The sequence below is a fragment of the Micromys minutus genome, assembly GCF_963924665.1.
Source record: "Micromys minutus genome assembly, chromosome: 2".
Lineage (NCBI taxonomy): Eukaryota > Metazoa > Chordata > Mammalia > Rodentia > Muridae > Micromys > Micromys minutus.
The window spans coordinates 52,323,323-52,345,293 of NC_137971.1; the positions used below are offsets into that span (position 1 = coordinate 52,323,323).

The window sequence follows — 21,971 nt, forward strand, 5'->3', positions numbered from 1 at the left end:
GCATCAGCATAGGCACGTTGAAACTCTTCACAAACTCCACACACTTGGCATGCCCTTTGATGGTCAGATTAAAGCAGCCTAACCAATCCCCAGACAGGGAATCTGAGCCACACTGTAAGACCACTGCATTAGGCTGGAACATCTCCATTACTTTAGACATGACTGGCTTGAAGATGGCTTCATAGGACTCATCATCAATGCCGTCTCGCAGTGGGTAGTTAACGGCATAGTACTTGCCTTTGTCAGCCCCAATATCCCATAGGTCCCCAGTTCCTGGGAAGTACTTTCCGTATTTATGAAAGGACACAGTCATGACCCGGTCTGTAGTATAGAAGGCCTCTTCCACACCATTGCCATGGTGAATATCAATGTCAACATACAGCACCCTCTGGTGATACTTTAGCAGCTCCAGGATGGCCAAGACGATATCATTGACGTAACAGAAGCCAGATGCTTCAGACTTCTTTGCATGGTGCAGGCCCCCAGCCCAGTTCACAGCGATGTCTGCCTGCTGCTTATTGAGTTTCACAGCACTTGCGACAGAGCCACCCGTGGACAACTGACAGAACTCAAACAAGCCATCAAATACCGGACAGTCCTCACCCACGTTGAATCTCTGCATCTGCTTGCTGTATTCAGACATATTATCTGGGCGAATAGAACGCAAGAACTTAATGTAGTCATCACTGTGGTACTTGGTCATCTCCTCAGCACTGGCTTTGTGAGGACGATAGAGTTGCATTTTCCGGTAGAGACCATAGTTGAGCAACAAATTGTGAGTCATACGGATTCGGTGGGGCTTCATTGGGTGCCCTTGTCCATAATGGTAGTTTCCAATGTTCCCGTCATAGTAGTAACAGACTTTCCTCTTGGTGCCCTGAGTCTGTGCCATCTTGCTCACTGCCTGGCCCTCCTGCCAGTCTCTGTAAATCAAAATTATTAAGCATTCACAAAACATATGGAGGTTGTAAATACTGTCTGGCAATTCTTCGGTATAATTTGCTGTATTAAAAATACATTATTCTAGAAAACTCCATTTATACAGTGAAGAATCATACCAGCAGTAGATATATAGATAGATGGATGAAATTTTCAGGCATCTGGGAAATGTCTTTAATCCCAGTATTCAGGAGGCAGAGGCAGGCAGATCTCAGTGACTTTGCGTAGGTTCTATTTATCTATAGAGTAAGTTCTAGGACAACCAGGACTACACAGAGAAACCCTGTCTTGAAAACACCAACCCCTTTCTGGCCCAGCAAGAGGGCAGGGTGACTGCCATTAAGACTCAGGACCCACATGCACATAGCTGAGGCCCCAGAGAAGTCTTGCAAGAGCTCTCCCACCTGAGCCCACAGAGACAGAACTGAGTCACTGCAATCAGAACTCACAACCTGCCCACAAAGAGACAAACACCCAGAAGCAAGTTCCTTCCTGAGCCTACAGGCCCTCAGATCCACACGAGAGACAGGCTCCAGTTAGAGACAACAGGCTCCAGTCAGAGACAAGATCACCTAGAATCACAGACAATAAGATGGCAAGAGGATAACAAAAGAACCTAAGCAATGGAAACCAAGGCAACTTAGCAACATCAGAACCCAGATCTCCCACCATAGCAAGTAGTGGATTGCCAAACACACCAGAAAAACAAGACTTAGACTTGAAATCATACTTCATGATGATGGGGATCTTTGAGAAGCACATAAATAACTTAGACAATTCCAGAAGAACCAGGAGAAATTACTCAAAGAACTACAGGAAAACACAACCAAACAGATAAAGAAATTGAAAATGGAAATAGAAACAAAAAGAGACAACCCTGGAGATAGCCTAAAAAAGAAATCATGAGTCACAGATGCAAGCATCACCAACAGACTACAAGAGATGGAAAAGAGGATCTCAGGAGCCAAAGACAATATAGAAAACATAGACAGAACAGAGAAGATGCAAAAACCAAAAAGCTCCTAACCCAAAATGTTTAGGATATCCAGGACACAATGAAAAGACTAAACCTAAGGACAATAGGTGTAGAAGAGGGTGAAGAATATCAACTAAAAGGCACAGTAAATATCTTCAACAAAATCATAGGAGAAAACTTTCCTGCCTTTAAGAACAAGATGACCATGAACATACAGGAAGCCTACAGAACTCCAAATAAATTGGACCAGAAAAGAAACTCCTCCTGACACATAATAGTCAAAACACTGAATATTTGAAACAAAGAAAGAATCCTAAAAGCTGTAAGAGAAAAAGGACAAGTAACATATAAAGGCAGACCAATCAGAATTGCATCAGACTTCTCAGAGACTATGAAAGCTAGAAGATCCTGGACAGACGTCATACAGACACTAAGAGAACACAAATGCCAGCCCAGGTTACTATATTCAGCAAAACTCTCAATCACCATAGATGGAGAAACCAAGATATTCCAGGACAAAAGCAAATATACACAATATCTGTCCACAAATTCAGCCCTACAAAGGATGATAGATGGAAAAATCCAACACAAGGAATCCAACTATACCCAAGGAAAGGCAAAAAACTAATCACACAAGGAAACCAAAAGAAGAAAAACACACAAACATAAGTCTACCTCTAACAACAAAAATAACAGGAAACAAAAATCACTATTCCATAATTTTTCTTAACATCAATGGACTTAGTTCCCCAATAAAAAGACATAAACTATCAGACTGGATACGTAAGCAGGATCCAGCATTTTGCTGCATACAAAAAGCTTATCTCAGAGACATAGGCACTACCTGAAAGTAAAAGGCTGGAAAAAAAAACTTTCAAGCAAATGGGCCCAGGAAACAAGCTATTCTAATATCAAATAAAATAGATTTTCAACCAAAAGTTATCAAAAAAAAAAAAAAAAAAAAAAAAAAAAAAAAAAAAAAAAGATAAGGAAGGACACTTTTTACTCACCACAGGAAAAATCTTATCAAGATGAACTCTCAATCCTGAAAACTTATGCTCCAAATACAAGGGCACACACATTTATAAAAGAAACTCTAGGGGCCTTTTCAGGAAGCTTTTAGGTCATTGACAGAATTACAGGTACCCAAGTCTCTTTTTCCCTTTTGCTCTCTAACTTATGCCAGAAGTAGTTCTGTTCAGCCACACTTTTCTGCCATAATGTGTGACCCAGAGCAAGGTGACCTTCAAACTGGAATCCCAAAACCATGAGCCCAAATAAACTTTCCTTCTCTAAAAAAAGAAAAAAAAAAAAAAGAAATCCTACTAAAGTTCAAAGCATATATTACACCACACACACTAATAGTGGGAGACTTCGACTTCAACACCCCACTCTCATCAATGAACAGATCATGGAGACAGAAACTGAACAGAGACACAGGGAAACTAGCAGAGGTTATGAACCATCTGGAATTAACAGACATCTACATCCAAAAACAAAAGACTATACTTTTTTTTCAGCACGTCATGGTACCTTCTCCAAAACTGACCATATATAGCCAGTCACAAAACAAGCCTCAACAGATACAAAAATATTGAAATACTCCTGTGCATCATATCAGATCACCATGGACTAAGGCTTGTCTTTAATAACAGCAAAAAACCCACATACACATGGAAGCTGAACAATGCTCTTCTCAATGATAACATGGTCAAGAAAGAAATTAAGGATTTTTTTTTTTTTAGAATTTAACAAAAATGACACCACTACATACCCAAACTTATGGAATGCAATGAAAGCAGCACTGAGAGGAAAACTCTTAGCTCTGAGTGCCTACAAAAAGAAACTGGAGAGAGCATACACTAGCAGCTTGACAGCAAAGCTGAAAGCTCTAGAACAAAAAGAAGCAGATATACCTAAGAGGAATAGACAGCAGGAAATAACCAAACTCACAGCAGAAATCAACCAAATAAAGACAAAAAGAACTATACAAAGAATCAACAAAACCAAGAACTAGTTTTTTTTTGACAAAAATCAACAAGATTGATAAACCATTAGCCAGACTAACAAGACGGCACAGAGTATCAAAATTAACAAAATCAGAGATGAAAGGGGAGACATAACAACACAAACTGAGGAAATCTAAGAAATCATCAGATCCTACCACAAAAGCCTATACTCAACAAAACTGAAAAATCTGGAGGAAATGGATACATTTCTAGACAGATACCAGATACCAAAGTTAAATAAGGATCAGATAAACTATCTAAACAGTCCCATAACACCTAAAGAAATAGAAGCAGTCATCAAAAGCCTTCCAACTAAAAAAAGCCCAGGGCCATATGGGTTTAGTGGAGAATTCTATCAGACTTACCAATTTCTCTCATGAACATCAAGGCTCAATAAAATTCTTGCAAACCAAATCCAAGAACACATCAAAACAATCATCTACCATGACCAAGAAGGTTTTATCCCAGGGATGCAGGGATGGTTCAACATATGAAAATCCATCAATGTAATCTACCATATAAACAAACTCAAAGGGGGAAAAAAAAACCACATGATCCTCTCACTAGATGCTGAGAAAGCATTTGACAAAATTCAACACCCCTTCATGATAAAAGCTTTGGAAAGATCAGGAATCCAAGGCCCATACCTAAACACAGTAAAAGCAATATACAGCAAACTAAATAAAGAGAAACTTGAAGCAATCCCATTAAAATTAGGGACTAGACAAGGCCGCCCATTTTCCCCTCACCTATTCAATATAGTATTGGAAGTCCTGACCAGAGGAATTAAACAAAAAGAAATCAAAGGGATTCACATTAGAAAGAAAGAAGTCAAAATATCACTATTTGCAGATGATATGATAGTATACTTAAGTGACCCCAAATATTCTACCAGAGAACTTTTACAACTAATAAACAACTTCAGCAAAGTGGCTGGTTATAAAATTAACTCAAATCAACCCCCTTCCTCTACTCAATGGATAAACAAGATGAGAAAGAAATTAGGGAATCGGCACCTTCACAATAGTCACAAAGACTATAAAATACCTTGGGGTGACCCTAACCAAGCAAGTGAAGGATCTGTATGACAAGAACTTCAAGACTCTGAAGAAGGAAATTGAAGAAGATCTCAGAAGATGGAAAGATCTCCCATGCTCATGGACTGGAAGGATCAACATTGTAAAAATGGCCATCTTGCCAAAAGCAATCTACAGATTATACAATCCCCATCAAAATTCTAATTCAATTCTTCATAGAGTTAGAAAGAGCAATTTGCAAATTCATTTGGAATAACAGAAAACCTAGAATATCAAAATCTATTCTCATGAATAAAAACACTTCTGGGGGGGAATCACTATCCCTTATCTCAAGCTATATTACAAAGCAATTGTGATAAAAATTTCATGGTATTGGTACAGAGATAGGCAGGTAGATCAATGGAACAGAATTGAGGACCCAGAAATGAACCCATGCACCTATGGTCACTTGATCTTTGACAAAGGAGCTAAAACCATTTAATGGAAAAAGGACAGCCTCTTCAACAAATGGTGTTGGTTCAACTGATAGTCAGCATGCAGAAGAATGCAAATTGATCTTTTCCTATCTCCTTGTACAAAGCTCAAACCCAAGTGGATCAAAGACCTCTACCTAAAACCAGTTACACTGAAATTATTAGAAGAGAAAGTCGGGAAGAGCTTAGAACACATAGGCACAGGGGAAATTTTCCTGAACAGACCACCAATGGCTTGTGCTCTAAGATCAACAAATGGGACCTCATAAAATTGCAAAGCTTCTGTAAGGCTAAGGACACTGTTGAAGACAAAATGGCAGCCAACAGACTGGGAAAAAGATCTTTACCAATTCTACATCTGATAGAGGGCTAGTATCCAATATCCACAAAGAACTCAGGAAGCTAGTAGAGAGTCAAGTAATCCTATTAAAAATGGGGTATAGAGCTAAACAAAGGATTCTCAGCTGAGGAATATAGAATGTCTAAGAAGCTCCTAAAGAAATGCGCAGCATTCCTAGTCATCAGGGAAATGCAAATCAAAACAACCCTGAGATTCCGCCTCACACCAGTTAGAATGGCTAAGATAAAAAACTCAGGTGACAGCAGATGCTAGCGAGGATGTGAAGAAAGAGGAACACTCCTCCACTATTGGTGGGGTTGTAAGCTGGTACAACCACTCTGGAAATCAGTCTGGAAGTTTCTCAGAAAATTGGACATAGTACTACCTAAAAACCCAGCTATTCCACTCCTGAGAATATACCCAAAAGATGCTCCAACATATAACAAGGACACATGCTCCACCATGTTTACAGCAGCCTTATTTATAATAGCCAGAAGCTGGAAAGAACCCAGATGTCCATCAACAGATGAATGGATACAGAAAGTGTGGTACATTTACACAATGGAGTATTATTCAGCTATTAGAAATAATGACTTCATGAAATTGTAGGCAAATGGATGGAACTAGAAACTATCATCCTGAGTAAGGTAACCTAGTCACAAAAGAACACACATGGTATGCACTCACATATAAGTGGATACTAGCCCCAGAAAGCTCTGAATACCCAATACCCAAGAAACAATTCACAGACATTATGAAGCTCAAAAAGAAGGAAGGCCAAAATGGGGATGCCTCAGTTCTTCTAAGAAAGAAAACAAAACTCTCATTGGAGGAAATGCAAGGTCAAATAGAACAGGAATTGAAGAAAAAAAATCACCCAGTAGCAACCTCACCTTGGGATCCACCACATATGCAGTCACCAAATCCAAGCACTATAGCTGATCCCAAAAAGTACTTACTAGCAGGAACCAGACAGAGGATGCCCTCTCAGGGATTATGCTAGAGTCATATAGATACAGGTGAACATGCTTACAGCTAACCATCGGTCTGAACGAGGACCCCAATGAGGTTGCTAATGAAAGTATCTAAGGAGCTCAAAGGGTTGCAAACTCATGGGAAGAACATTATCAACCAACCAAACTCTCCAAAACTCCCACAGACTAAAATAACACCAACCTTTGTGCACACTTTGAGAGACCTATTGAGCCAGTTGCCTATGTAGCTGAAGATAGCAGTGTCTGGCATCAATGTGAGAAGAGGCCTTTGGTCCAGGAAAGGCATGCTTTCCCAATGTAGGGGAATGCCAAGGCGATGGGGTAGAGTGGGTGATCAGGAGGGAGTGCACCTTTGTGAAGGCAAATGGCGGGGAAGGGGGATAGGATGGAGGGCCTGGGTAAAGGGATAACATCTCAAATGTAAATACAGAGTATCTAATAAAAAGAAGAAAAAGAAGAAAACACCAACCAAACACCAGACAAATGGATGGAACTACAAAACATCATCCAGAGTGAACTCACCCAGACCCTGAAGACCAACATGGCAAGGCCCCCAGGGGTGGGTTTAGGAGGACACCATCCCAGCATCAAACCTGCAAATGTGCTGGGGCAGTGGTGGCACAGAACTTCTGGGAGAGGCCAACTAATGACTGGTCCAATTTGAGGCCCACACCACAAGAGGGAGCCCATGCCTGACTCTGCCTGGAGGGCCAGAAACCAGAGGCTGGCTAGCCTAGAGAACCAAACAGGACAAGCCAAAACACACACACAAAAAAATATACAAAACAAAGCAGACAATGAATTGTTCATAATGATGCTCTGCTATCATAGACCAGTGCCTCCAGTCATCTGAGAGACTGCCTCCAGCAGCCGATGGGAGCAGATGCAGAGACCCGCAGCCAAACATTAGGCAGAGAGGGCCCAGATTGGAGGTCACCATGGAGTCCGTGTCCTCAGAGCTCAGGGAACCCTGAGGAAGAGGGAGAGGAAGAACTGTGGGAGCCAGAGGGATCAAGGACACTGGGAGAATACAACCTTTGAAATCAACTAAGCAGGATTCATGGGGGAATCCCTGAGGGTATTCGTCAGGGTTCTCTAGAGTCACAGAACTTATAGGTAGTCTCTATAGAGTAAGGGAATTTGTTATGATGACTTACAGTCCGTAGTCTAACTCCCAACAATGATCAGCTGTAATGAGAGGTCCAAGGATCTGGTAGTTGCTCAGGCCCACAAGGCTAGTAGATTCCAACAGATGTTCTGGCAAGTAAACGCAAGCAGGCAAAGAAGACTGGATCTTCCTTTTTCCAAAGTCCTTGTAGGTCTCCAACAGAAGGTGTGGCCCAGATTAAAGGTGTGTACTGGATCTGAGACGTGTTTTGTCAGAGAGGCTGACCTTGAACTCAGAGATCTCCTTGCCTTAGCCTACTGGTATTCATAGCCACTGAGCCTCAAGATCTCCATGCCAAGATTCAGGTCAGAAACTTGTATCTCCCAGCCTCAAGATCTGAATGACAGGTGAGACTTCCAGTTTTGGATTGTGGTTCTGTGATGGTGATGGTTCAAATATGCTTAGCCTAGGGAGTGGCACTATTAGAAGGTGTGACCTATTTGGAAGAAATATGTCTCTGTGGGGGTGGGCTTGGAGACCCTCTTCCTAGCTGCCTGAGGATACCCAGTTTGTGCCTGGTTTCCTTCAGATGAAGATGTAGAACTCTCAGCTCCTCCTGCATCATGCCTGCCTGGATGCTGCCATGCTCCTGCCTTGATGATAATGGACTGAACCTCTGAACCAGTATCCAACCAAATTAAATATTGTTTTTGAAATAAAACTTGCATTGGTCATGGTGTCTGTTCACAGCGGTAAAACCATAACTAAGACAGAAGTTGGTACCAGGGACTGGGGTATTGCTGTGATAGGCCTGACCATGCTTCTGTTTGGAAGAATGTGGATTTTGGGACTTTGGATTTGGAAAGCACTGGAATGCTTTAAGTGGGGCTTAATGGTCCATCCTAGAAGGAATATGGAAGACTTTGTTGCTATGAGTGATTTGAACTGTGCAGACCTGACCCAAGAAGTTTCAGAGAAGAATTTCAGTATGTGGCTTAGAGAACATTTTTGTGGTATTTTGGTGAAACATGTGACTACTTTTTGTCCTTGTCTGAAGAGTCTACCTGAGTCTAAGTGAAGAGACTCAGATTAACTGCACTGACAAAGGAAGTCTCAGAAACGCCCATCATAGACTTTGTTCTCTGGTTAAGTCTCATGAAGAGCATGTTAAACCAGCATAGCAAGCTGAGAAAGGGAAAGTATAAAATAGATGGTTTGAGTATTAAAGGGGCACCAGGAAGTGAGATGGAGCTGAATCCTGTGTTCAAGGACATTGAACTGAACTGAGGGAGTAGTGACCTTGTGGCAAGATTCCGCCCAGCTCAATTCAGGTTCAGACATGGTAGTACAAACCTTTAATCCCAGGAAGCAAAGACAAGCAAATCTCTGAGTTCAAGGCCAACCTAGAACAGAGCAAGTTATGAGTGAAGGAAAATTTAAATCCAGGTTTGGTGGTCACACCTTTAATCCCAGTGTCCAGGCCAGGCTTAGGCAGTGAAGGAGATGGAAAACAGGAAGAAATAATGTAATAGAATAAGGGGCGCTACGTTCTAGTCCCAGCAAGCAGCAGAACTCAGCAGCTTTGGCCGCATGGCTGTAGCTTTAGAGTCCAGAATAGAAGGAACTACTGAGACAATTGATGCTGGTTGGCTGGAGCTAAGAAATTAGTGGTGATTAAGAAGATAACCATTGGGCTGGAGAGATGGCTCAGTGGCTAAGAGCACTGACTGTTTTTCCAGAGGTCCCGAGTTCAATTCCCAGCAACACATGGTGGCTCATAGTTATCTGTAATGGGATCTGGTGCCTTTTTCTGATGAGTCTGAAGACAGCAACAGTGTACTCACATAAAGTAAATAAATCTTTAAAAAGAAGGAGAGAGAAAGGGTACAAAGTATACAATTCTCTCAAGTCTCTTCCAGAAGTTAGAAGTAAGGGGACCACTTCTTTACTGGTTCTCTTATGCCTGCATCACCTTACACCAAACCAAACATGGACATTATTTTTAAAAATCCACAGAACAGAATCTGTCATGAGCATAAATGTAGAAATCCATGACAAAATTTGGCTAAGTGAGAGATAGGGCTAGAACTTGGTAGTCAAGTGCTGGCAAGGCCAGCGGCAGACCCTGGATTTGAGCTGTGTGCATCACAAATGCCTGTTGCTGAACACAGCACTTGAGGATGAGGCCAGAGAATCAGGGATTCAAGGACAGACTTTATTTCACAAAAACCAGCACCATGGGGGCTGGAGAGATGGCTCAGCGGTCAAGAGCACTGATTACTCTTCCAGAGGTCCTGAGTTCAATTCCCAGCAACCACATGGTGGCTCACAACCATCTGTAATGAGATGATGCCCTCTTCTACAGTTTACTTGTACATGAAATAAATAAATAAATCTTTAAAAAATAAAGCACCATGCACACAGTGAGTGAATAGGATCTAACCATGCACACACAGAGGCACACATGCACAGACACACATGCTCAGACACAAGCACACATGCACACACACACACACAAGAATTATGACATGATGAAGTGTGACTTATTCCAGATTTGGTAAACTGCTTTAACATTTAAGAGACACAGAACTGGGCAGCGGTGGTAGAGGCAGTGTTCAAGGCTAGCCTGGACTACAGAGTAAGTTTCAGGACAGCTAGAACTACAAAGAGAAACCCTGTCTCCAAAACCAAACCAACCAAAGAAACATGTTTAAACATGTGGGTGTTGAAAAGATGGCTTGGTGGTTAACGGTACACGCTGCTGCCTTATGAGGCTTGGAGCTCAGATCCCAGCCACAACAGCCTGGGACTCCAGCTCCGCCTCTGGAGAAGTGCCACTAATGTAAGGAAACTGATCATGCCTACATGATGAGGCTTCCTTTAAAATCCTTGTTCAGAAGCTGGAGGTTTCTAGAGGTGCCTGGAGGGTACCACATCCCAGAGAGGATGGGGAAACTCTGCACTGCCCACCACACACTTTGACCATGTGTCCCTTCCATTTGGCTATTTGTGTCTTTTGTAATATTTTTAAAATGTGTGTTTGTGTGTGTTTCTACATGGAATGTATGCATGACAGCAGGTCGCTGTGGGGGCCAGACAAGGGTGTAGGTTCCCATGGAGCTTGTTCCACTTGGTTATGAGCTGTGGGTTGTGGGTGCTGGGAACAGAACCCTCTAGTTCCCTGGAATAAGCTTGTACTTGTTAGACAGCCTCACTGTGAAGGCTCTAGCTGGCCTTGAACTGTTAGGATCATAGTTGGTGGTGTCGTGGCTTTTCTAGTAAGTAGGTGATGGAATGTAGGGTGGCCCTCAGGAATTACCAAACTTAGACGTGGTTGTGGAGACCATGATTTACAGCCCGTTGGTCAGAATGCACAGGCCACAAAGATTGGGGCTTATCGCTGGTATGTGAACTGTGACACAGGACATGGAACTTGTTTTGGTGGGTGTTCCTTGCCTGGTGTCCAGCACTGAAGGAGTGGAGGGACAGAGCAGAAGTTCATGGATTGGAAGACAAAGGGCTCATCATTCCATAGACTAATGGTCCCTTTGTGTGTGTGCTTGGGTGTCTGTGGTCCGGTGTGGATGGTGTGTGTGTGAATGTGTGTAGTATGCCAGAGGTGGACACTGGGTGTCTGGTTGAGCTTCACCTCTGAGGCACCAACTCCTGCTGAACTTAAGGTTTGCCGACTCAGCCACACTACTTGCAACTACGCTGGAGGGGATGGGGTGGCATCCATGAGGTAGAAACAGGTAGAGTTTCAGGCCAACCTGGTCAACAAAGTGAGTTCCAGACGCCTTAGAAGAAACTGTGTTTTGAAAAAACAAAACCCACACACACACACACACACACACAAAAAAAAAAAAAAAACCAAGTTCTGGAGACCCTCTTACTGCCTTGTCTTTGCCTCCCCACCCTGCACTGAGAGGAAGCCTCGCCTGGCTTTACATGGTTGCTGGGGATCTCAGCTCCTCATGTTTGAGCACTTTGCAGAGCCACCTCCCCAGCCTCTGGAAGCCTAGTATCTTCACAGACTAAGGCTTAATGCACTTCTTACATCTGTGTGAAAAGAGCTGCTTTTCAGGATCCCCTTCCTACCATGGCCATCGACCTAGATGGCTCTACCGAGATGCTGTTAGACATGGAGGAGTCAGGGCTGTCTCTCTGGCAGCAGTCGGGTCTCTGGCTTAGTGAGCATGAGCACACACAGGCAGCACCCATGACAGAGCATCAAGAGGAGCAGCAGACAGGGGAGCTTGTCCTGCACTGCGTAGTCCAGTGCTGGCTTCTTTGGAATCTACTCTCTGGCTCCTGAAGAATTGTGTAAGGAACTGACCTATATCCTTTCTCTACTCAAACCAGCTGGAGAAGTTTCTAGAATGGCCACCTTCCTGATTTGGCAATGGTTTTCAAAGGTGAGTGCTATGTACCTGCTTCTTCCTCACTGAAATCTCTCTCTCTCTCTCTCTAGTTTCAAACTCAGGAAACTTGAGGATCTGGAAGCTCAGAGGGTGACAGGGCTGGTAAGGCCCATCCTGCATGGGATAAAAGCTGTCAACAGTTTTAGGTGAGGAATCTCAAGTGGAGCTGGCTGCAAGACCCAATAATGCCCCAGCAGCTTTCCAGAGTGGTCACCTGTGCTGGAATGGCCTTTTTGGTGGCAGCTAGACTGGAGTAACCAAACTTTTTTAAAAAGACTTATTACATATGAATGCACTGTAGCTGTCTTCAGACACACCAGAAGAGGGCACCAGATCTCATTACAGATGGTTCTGAGCCAACATGTGGTTGTTGGGATTTGAACTCAAGAGCTCTGGAAGAGCAGTCAGTGCTCTTAACCACTGAGCAGTTGTTCCAGCCCCCAGAGTAACCAAACTCTTGAAAGTAACTCCAGTCTTCACTGGCTCACCAGCTAGACTTGAACGGATTATCTTTGGCCTGTTGTACATGCCAACATCTACATCTGGAGTGTAAAATTACTCAACAGTAAGAGCTCATTACCACAGCTCACACTGGAACCTGGCCTTTTGCCACAACTGGGTCTGAGCCTTTTCTCCTTTCTCTCCTAGACTGACTTGTAAGAAGCCCTGTAAGAACAGCGTGCCAAAAATAAATAAAATAAAATAATAAATAAATAAAACAAAAATTCTTTCCCCAAAACAACTGAGGCCCAAGGTCATTCTCTCCCTAAGCACTAATCAACAGCTGCTTTAGCACATCCTGCTGGGGTCTTCTCAGGGGTGAGGACTGGGGACTGTGTCAGGAAGTCACTTAACTCCTTCAGCTGGCTGACTTCCTCAGCCATGGGGGGAGAGCTGCAGAAGTGTCTCAAGCATGACATGAGGTAGTATGTGTGGAAGCCCAGCCTGCTGCCTGGCAATGGTGACGCCTCCATGTATCTGCACATTTGGAGAAAGGAGCTGGAGATGCTCTCCATTTTTGAGACAGGGTTTCTCTGTGTAGCTATCGCTGTCCTAGAACTCATTCTATAGGCCAGGCCGGTCTCAAACTCAGCAATCAATCCACCTGCCTCTGCCTTACAAGCATTGGAATAAAGGCATGCACCACCAACACCTGCCTGAGAACAAGTTATCTGAGAAGATTTCTAAGCAGTGTGGGTCTCCTAAGGGCTGCCATTGAAAGCTAGGTTTGGGGTTGTTTTGAACCAGGTCATGTGGGCCCTCCATCTGCTCAGAACTGAATCTTTCTGGCACACCCTGTACCATCAGGTCCAACCAGCTCTTCTTAGGAAAGGACTAACTAGTAACCCCTACTACAGGCCACTAGCTTATAGTCTGAGCTCAGCTGGAGCAGAGTTGGGAGGCCTTCATGAGAAGCTGCATAGTGCTCTTGGGCCAGGCCAGACCCGAAACATTTTTCAGACTATCCGAGCAGGAATTATGGAGGTCTGCAGTACTGGGATTAATCTTTCTGAGGGCTTATGACACAATCCCAAGTCTGCTCCTAACAAGGGTCAAAGAGAAAGCGAGGCAGTAGTTGTCGTCAGTGAATGGGATTTTATGGCAGGAGGTACAAGGACAGGCTCCTTTGGCAGGGGCACCAGCCTGAAGTGCGGTCTCACCCCGCATTGCTCAGTGGGCTGCGAGCCCACGGAGGTAGTCGCCCACCAGGGGCAGCATGGCCCAGTCGTCGGTCCTTAGGGCCACAGGCACGCCGTCCATCTGAGCTTTCTCCAGGCGCAGCAGCAGCATGGAGTTAGGAGGCAGGCGGACAGCTATGAGGTAGGTGGTAGGGGGCTGAGCCGCTACCACAAAGGGCTCTAGGTGTTGGGACACCAAGGCCTCCAGGCCCTGTGGCCCAAGTGGACACCACACACGACTTTCTACACCCTTTGGCAGGCAGGAGTTCCAGAGCTCATCAAAGAAACGCAACTCAGAGCCTTTAGGGAGCTGGGGGAAAGGCAGGAAGAGGTCAGCAAAGTTCACAGACAGGGGTGGCAGGTGGGCATGGCACGTGAGGCCAGCAGGTGTGGTATAAAGGGCCCGGACATGTAGGCGGGCAGGGGCTGGGCACCGGGGCCGCAAGGGCAGGTACAGAGGATGGGCAGGTCGTCCCGGACGCAAGCAGGGTATGTGGACAGCCTCCATGGGCTCGTAGAGCTGTCCTTCCACACGGAAGCGCAGCTCCAGAGAGTAGACAGGAGCACCCAGTGCCTGCACCTGCAGCTGCAGCACCGGGAGTGGGCCCTTGGCCTTCTGAGGCACCAAACTCAACTGGATTGGAGCTGGGGTTTCCTGCACCATCAGTGCTGACGTGAAACCCTGGTTCTCAGCCATCAGCGATGAGGCCAATGCAGGTGCAGCCAGTGAGGGGCCCAGCGCCATCCCCAACTTGGAACTTGACAGATGGGACAAGAGGACATAGTATAGTCGGGCATGGTCCCGTCCATCAGCATTCTCCAGCTGTCTGGCCAGTTCCTGCAGCAAGTCTGCCAGGCCATCTCCCCCACCCGTCCGGAGCAGAGCTCGGCACACCCGCAGCAGGGCCTGTTGTAGGCCCCAGTCAGTGCAGTGTGGGGCTGCAGCCTGTAGGAAGCTGAGGGTGGCACTCTGAGCGGCTCCCTCTGCCACCTTTGCCAGCATCTGCAGGTGCCAGCAAAGTGCTTCGTTCTTGCCTGGCCTGGCTACCACCTCTCGTAGCAGCACCTCCTTGAGGGGCTCTCTCAGCTCAGGGCTTACCTGATCTAAGAGGTCCACAAAGTGGGGAGCCAAGGAAGGCCGAGCTCGGTACAGTTGAGCCAGTCCATGGATCAAAGATGTCCGTACTGTGGGTTGTCTAGTCAGGCAGCTGGTAACAAGGTATGAGGCCTGGAAACAGAGAGTGGCCAAGGCTCGGGGACCCCCATCCAGGGCTGCCCTTTGTTGTAGGCCAGTCAGCAGCTCCTGCAGGAACCACTGTGGGCCCTGAAACTGACCTTTCTCCTCTTCCTCGTTGTCAGCACAAAGTAGGCACATCAAATGCAGGCGGGCCAGGAGGACCATCGGGTCATGAAGGAGACTAGGCATGAGGCCCCGGCAAAGCTGGGGCCTCAACAGCAGAGGGGCAGCCTCTTCCCCTTCTGGACCTAGAGGACAATTCTCAGGGAAGCTCAGGATGCAATGCAGGTAAAAGAGGTGAGTGGGCGAGGGTAAGGCTGGGTGCTGGGCTACCAAGGTGAGCCTGCGGAGTAGGAGGGCTTCGTCCTGAGCAGTGAACAGGGCCTCACCGAAGGCCGCCTTGAGAGAGAGAACTGCGTGTAACAGTGTCAGCTGTGCTGTGCCCAGCAGCCGGACTAGCTGTGGCTTGAAAAGCACCGGTGGCTGTCCCCGAAGACCCCGAAGGGCCCAGCCCAACAGCCACAGAAGTTGAGCCTGAGCTACGGGAGTGAGCAGATAGGAAGTGTCCAGGAGTTGGGCCACTGCAGCCTTCAGCTCTCGGGTGTCCTCAGGGCTGAGCTCTAGAACTGGAGAACCACGCTCCTCCTCCCCAGCTGTGGGCCGGCTGGGTGCCTGGGGCTTAAGATGGGCACCCCATTCTTCAGCCAGTGTCCAATTCCAGGGACAACTCCCAGTGGAGGAGTCCTCAGCCACAAGCAGGCCTTGCAGGCCAGCCCCAGACCTGGACTGTACTACCAAGGTGTTATGCAGAACAAGGGCCAGAAGCAGGTTGACAGGCTGGACCGGACCCATTTGCCCTAGGAGGCTCCGTAGCATCCCCAGGGCGCCGGCCAGCAGCCCGGGCTTAGAGCGCTCAAGTTCTCGAAGGCATTCACACGCTGTGGCCTGTAGGTGGCGCTGCTCTAAGGTGCTTCCAAAGCTTCGTCCCATGTCTCGACCGGAAGCCAAGCCAAGAAGTAAGGGCAGGAGTCGGCAGGAAGCTCCCGACGTGGGTCCAAGAGCACCTCCCGACACCAGGACTGTGGTGGCTGCCAACAGCAGGAGTCGCCGGAGAGCTGAAGGTCTTGAGGGCAGGAGGACGAGCGTGTCCAACAAGGACGTGGCAGCAGCCTCCGCGGCAGGTGCATCGGGCCAAAGTTTGTCAGAGTACTCCAAGCTCAGTGTCAGTAAGGAAACCTGAGATGGAGATTTAAGAGAAACTCATTAAGTTCAAGCACGCAGTAGTATGAAGCAACCATGTGGACCATGATAAGGCACACGGGCAGGACCTACCTTGGTCTGCTCGCTTAGCTTTTCACTCCTTAGGTCACTCAATAGGTCGCGAGCCAAATCCTCACCTTCGGCACCTGCCAGAAAGGTGGATGGGCTGGCTCGGAAAGCCCCCAGGCGCTGGGCCCAGGCTTCTCGATTTAGGGGACCCATGGTCAGTCATCCACTTAATTCTCTGCAGAGGGAAGGAGCATCAGACCTTCGGCCATGGACACGGCCGCTAGAGGGCGGCCAGAGCCTCCACCTTCCCTGAGGAGCTGCTGTCACCCTAGGGGCCGTCTTGCAGACCCCAGCAGAGACCCCCAATGCCCAGGTCCCAAGATGAAATATGGAGGCTTCGGAGATGATGCCGGAAGCAACAGCCCAGGCCTCTACAGGATAAGACCCGCAGCGATCAGGGTGGGGGTGCCCGGGAGGTGCGTGCGGAGAGCTCATTAAGCCTCCCGCCTACGAAGGGCATCGAAACCACAGCGTTGCTCGGGCCCCTGGCGCCCGTGGTAACGGGTCGGCCTCTCTCACCGCTTGAGTCAGCTGCCGCGGGCGCTCGGTCGGCTCCTTCCGGGCTGGCAAGCTGGCGGCGCGGGCCGGGGCGGGGCGCGCGGCGCGTGGGCGGCCGGGGCGGGGCGAGCCCGGAGGCGGGGCGTAACGGAGCCTCCGCCTGCCACGCCCGCCAGGCCGGCAGGTGCCGACTCGCTGGTTTCGCCGGGTCTGAGTAACTGTCTCGCCGGGCAGGCCCGCTGCCCCGAAACCGCCGCAGGCACGGGCAGGGGCGGAGTGTGGTGGGCCGGGCTCCCGATCCGCTCCCCGATGGAACTGCGTTCCCAGGCCCTGGAGCAGAACAGCGGCTTAGGCAGATCGTGAAGATGGCCCGCACGTTCCCAAGTCGTCCCTCCGGGACCCCGGGACTGCACGCTACCGCCCGGCTGCTTGAGTGCGGGTCTTCGGTCGGCCGCTGGGAGGCGCGCGAGGCGGAGTCCCAGGGCAGAGCAGGAAGAGCAAGGCGTGGGTCACTGACGGACCGGTCGGACCGGCGCCGCAGGGCTTGGCTTGGCGTCCTCAACGCTGACCGGGCGTCGGGGGGGACACCTCGCTCTGCTTGGGGGCGAGGAGCCGGCGCCTGGGTCGCAGCTGGATGGTAGCTGCTGACCTTTGCCCGAAGTCGCACGGATTGCCAACAGGGGTCGGGCGGGCTAGAGTACAGCGTGCAGGGTGGGGCCTTAAGACGCAGTGAAGCCGAAAAACAACGGGATCCTGATTCGGTGTGCGTGTTGGCGGGGCCTGGAGGGTCACTCAGCTCATAACACACCTAATATGAACCCAGAAACCAAGGCTTGAGAAGACAACGGCAGGGCTGCCAGAGACCTGGGGCTAAGTAGTACACACTGCCTACCAGAGTCCAGGGAGCTGCATCTGGACCTGTGGCTCAGGAGTCCCAAGCTGTGGGTACCCACTGGCCCGCTAGTTTCCAGAACATATAGAGCTTCTGGAGTTCAAATCCCATCCTCGCCGTTCTATAAAACTTCCTGTTAGCCACTTTGAAGATAAAACACCTGAGCCCCCATTGCTAGCCTCTGGCTATTTGTCTTTCTCACTTTTGGTTGTCCAAGTTCCTCCCTACCCCCATCCTGACCTGGATGCAGATCAGAGTGGTGAGGTAGAGTCCTAAAAGAAAGGTGGCTGGGTCCCCAGAACGGTTATAAGAAGAGAGAGGAGACGGCGGGGGTGGGGGCACGGGTAGGGCAAGAGCAGCTAGAAGACCTGGTCTCGGCTCCTCTGGGTTCTGGCTCCACGGCTGACTCACAGGCGACAGCTTTAAACCACTTCCCTCTAGGTGCCTCAGTTTCCCCATCTATAAATTGGGAGTGATGACTCCTGTTCAAGAAGCTTTGGGGTGGGGCGCCTGGCTAATTAGGCCCAAGATGAAAGAGGCCAGGGTGAGAGCAGCCCTGGGCTGGGAAGGGAGGTTGGAGTAGGAGCCTGTCTGGTTGCCCTGTCTGAGGCCCAGAGGGCGCTGATAACTGCAGGTCTGGTCTCCCAGAAAGGATTATTAAATCCTGTTACAGTTGAGGAGAGAGGCTTCCAGGGGTCAGGGAGTCCACCTCTGGCTGTGTCCCAATCTTCTGATGCTATAGCCTCTGCCAGCCTCCAGCCTCCCCAGGCTTTGATACTTTGAGGTGGCATGTGTGGTTTCCAGAACTGTGATGGATGTATCTTCCTGAACTCCCCAGGGCTCATGGCCAACCCTGGGTACTGAGGGTGGGTACCTGTCTCACATGGACTTTCAGGAGCCCAGACAAGGCAGAGTCATTTGCACAATGCCCCACAGCCTCTTGTAAGTAGGACTATGTTTCTGCTCTATGTTCCTTCTGCTACCCTCAGTGCTCTTGATGTCCAAGTCCCTGAATGGGCCCTATTCCCATCTGCCTGCTCAAGTATCTTCTTATGAGAGGCAATGTTTGCTTTGTCCTGGCAACAGACAGGGCAGAAAAGAAGTGCCCTCAGCTCATCATTGGACCCTCTTGAGAGAGTGAGCTGTCTGGGGTAAGGAGACAGGCGTTTTTCTCACCTCTTCCCACCTCTGCCCCTCTCTATGCAGCTGGGTTCCTGGGAAACCCTAGACATTAAAAAGGTTAATCCTTGAGGGTCCCTGGGCCTTGACTTTCTTATCAGTAAAAACAAGACCTACAACCACCCTATCCCCATAGCACTGGATGCTGTGGATACAGGGATGCTTCACAAGAGGAGTCCATGAACCAAACGAACACAGTGGGTACCAGGGCAGGGGTTGGGGGAATGGAGGGTTGCTGCCCATGGACACAGAGGGTTGTTGTTTTTTTAATTATTTATTTAATGTATGTAAGTGCACTGTAGCTGTCTTCAGACACACCAGAAGAAGGCATCAGATCCCATTATAGATGGTTGTGAGCCACCATGTGGTTGCTTAATTGAATTCAGGACCTTTGGAAGAGCAGTCAGTGCTTAACCACTGAGCCATCTCTCCAGCCCCGACACGGAGTTTCTTTTGCAGTGGTGAAAACTGTACTGGCTAGTTTTATGTTAACTTGACATGAGTTAGAGTTATCTAAAAGGAGGGAAGGAATCTCAGCTCAGAAAATACCTCCATAAGATCTGGCTGTAAGGTGTTTTCTTAATTAGTGACTGATGAGGGAGGGCCCAGCCCACTGTGGGCGGTGCCACTCCTGGGCTCTAGAAGAAAGCAGGTTGAGCAAGCTATGAGGAGCAAGCTGGTAAGCAGCACCCCTCCATCACCCCTGTATCAGCTCCTGCTTCCAGGTTCCTGCTCTGACTTCTTTCAGGAGAAGTGTAAACCAAATAAATCCATTTCTCCCCAACTTACTTTTGGTCATGGTGTTTTATCATAGCAATAATAACTCAAACTAAGACAAAAATATTCTGGACTTAGGGGTGATGGTTGTATAACTCCCTGAAAGCCACCCCCACCCCCGAATTATATACATCTTGTGAGGATGAATGTTGCAGAACTATTAAAAATGGCATTAGTTGGGCCAGCTGTAGTGGTGCACACCTTTAATTGTAGCACTCAGGATGCAGAGTGATCACTGTGAGTTTCAGGCTAGCCTGATCTATGTAATGAGTTCTAGGCATGCCAGTACTACATAGTGAGACAGAAAAACAAAAACAAAAAAGGTGTCATTTTTAGCCTGTAATCCCAGGTACTCAAGAAACTTCTCGGTCTGTCTACCGAGGTCAAGGTCAGTTTAGCAATACACTACTATCTCAGAAAGCAAAAAGGGAAATGGGCATATATTAGTGGTATTAAAGGGCTTGCTTAGCATATACAAAGCCTCTTACCCTGCTATGCTAAGATAATTACTTTTAAAAATTGTGTTGTAAATAGGGTCCCTTGGGGCTAGGGAGGTGGCTGTCAGTAAAGTGCTTGCTGCATAAATATGAAGACCCTAGTTTGAACACCCCAACAACCACATAAAAGATGAGTGTGGTAGTGAACACCTACAATCCTAGTGCTAGGGAAGCTGAGACAAGAGGATCCTGGGAGCTCAGCTGGGCTGGAAAATCAATACGTTCCAGGTTCAGTAATAGGGCCAGTCAAGAGAGAGACATAGAGAAAGAGAGAAAAGGAATGAGGGAAGGAAGGAGGGAGAAAGGAAGAGAGGGGCAGGGTGGGGAGGAGAGAGGCAGGAAAAAGATATGTCTGGAGTGCAGAAGAAGACATGTGACTTAAATTCCTGGTCTCCAGACATGCGCACTCGACCCATGCATGCACACATACAAAAGTAAAAGATAAAAACACACAGGCTGACCAGGAAGGGGGTAGCTGTGATCAGAAGTCAAGTCAAGTCAATCAATCAATCAATCAATAAATGGAAAAAAAAAAAAAAAAAAAAAAAAAAACAAGTACCTAGAAAACCTAGTACTGATGGGAAGGCAATGGCAAACATAAAAACAAAATGTCACCCTGAAAGATAATACAAAGATAACAAAATCTGATGGTAGAGGTGACAATTAGAACAAGGATGTAGCTAGGATGTCAGGTCTAGATAGAAGGGACTTTTGTCAGAAGACAGAAGACTCAATGGGAGGTAGCCAATTCCCAGTTGCAAAAGAGGCTAAGCTGAAGAGATTGTGGGGTACTTGGATGGAGGAGGGCAGTGAGCACGTGGGAAAGCTGAAGGGAGGCAGAAGGGGTCCTCGGTACCAGCCATCAGCCTGGGGGTGCGCTCTTTATTGAGACTGAGTGTAAAGGCAGCCAATGCAGTGGAGTCTCACCCCACTCTCTGGTACCTGCCAAGAAAAACCAGCTCCACTCCACAGACCATGGCTGAAGCCATCTCCTCTGCCTATGGTCCCCAGCATTTTGCCATATGGCTGGGGTTGGCCCCCTCAGTGAGCTGGGCAGCCCCAATAGAAATGAAGGAGTCTGTGTTATCTGTAGCACTTAACAGGTTATTGGGGGGCTTTACATCTTCTATGGGCCTAATAGCAAACCAGACAGGACTGGAAAGGCAGCTGCTGGGCAGGGAGGGTATGGTGGCACAGGCTAGTAATCCCAGGACTTTGAAGATGGAGAAACCAAAGTTCAACATTATTGTCATCCACATAAGGAGTTAGAGGCCAACCTGGACTATATGACACCTGTCTCAAATGAGGAAATGCAGGGGGATTGCTCACATGGCTGGCAAAGGGGCCCATGGGCTTGCTCTGAGGGTATGTGTCTATTGTGGGGTTGCTGTGCTCCCAGGCAAAAGTCAGAATCTCTTAACTCCCAAAAGTCAGAGCTAGAGGCAGAAGCTCCATGTTATAGCTGGGGAGACTGGGACCCTGAAACTTGGCTAACTAGGTGACTTAGCCAAGATCCGCAGGCACAAACTGCAGCCGGACCTTTCTGTGTCTTCTTAGCACATGTCTCCTATGATCCTTTGTGTTT

The 21,971-nt window shown here is 47.7% G+C and overlaps 2 protein-coding genes across 2 annotated transcripts in view; both read right to left on the reverse strand.

Moving 5' to 3' along the window:
• The window catches only part of LOC308416689 (histone deacetylase 1-like), an 8,898-nt gene extending 897 nt beyond the window's left edge, over nt 1-8,001 (reverse strand). The window contains exons 1-2 of the mRNA XM_080911743.1: nt 7,927-8,001; nt 1-923 (exon numbers count right to left, since the gene is read on the reverse strand). The exon at nt 1-923 is cut by the window's left edge and continues 897 nt beyond it. Coding sequence (XP_080767869.1) covers nt 1-892 — 892 coding nt within the window. The 5' untranslated portion in view covers nt 893-923; nt 7,927-8,001. The remainder of the gene's footprint in view (nt 924-7,926) is intronic.
• A 5,904-nt stretch (nt 8,002-13,905) lies between these two features.
• On the reverse strand, nt 13,906-16,729 carry AP5B1 (adaptor related protein complex 5 subunit beta 1). Its single transcript, XM_080911634.1, has 2 exons — nt 16,547-16,729; nt 13,906-16,450 (listed from the first exon to the last, which is right to left on the reverse strand). The coding sequence occupies exons 1-2, from the start codon at nt 16,694-16,696 to the stop codon at nt 13,970-13,972; spliced, it is 2,631 nt and encodes an 876-aa protein (XP_080767760.1). The 5' UTR covers nt 16,697-16,729; the 3' UTR covers nt 13,906-13,969.
• Between the last annotated feature and the right edge of the window lie 5,242 nt (nt 16,730-21,971).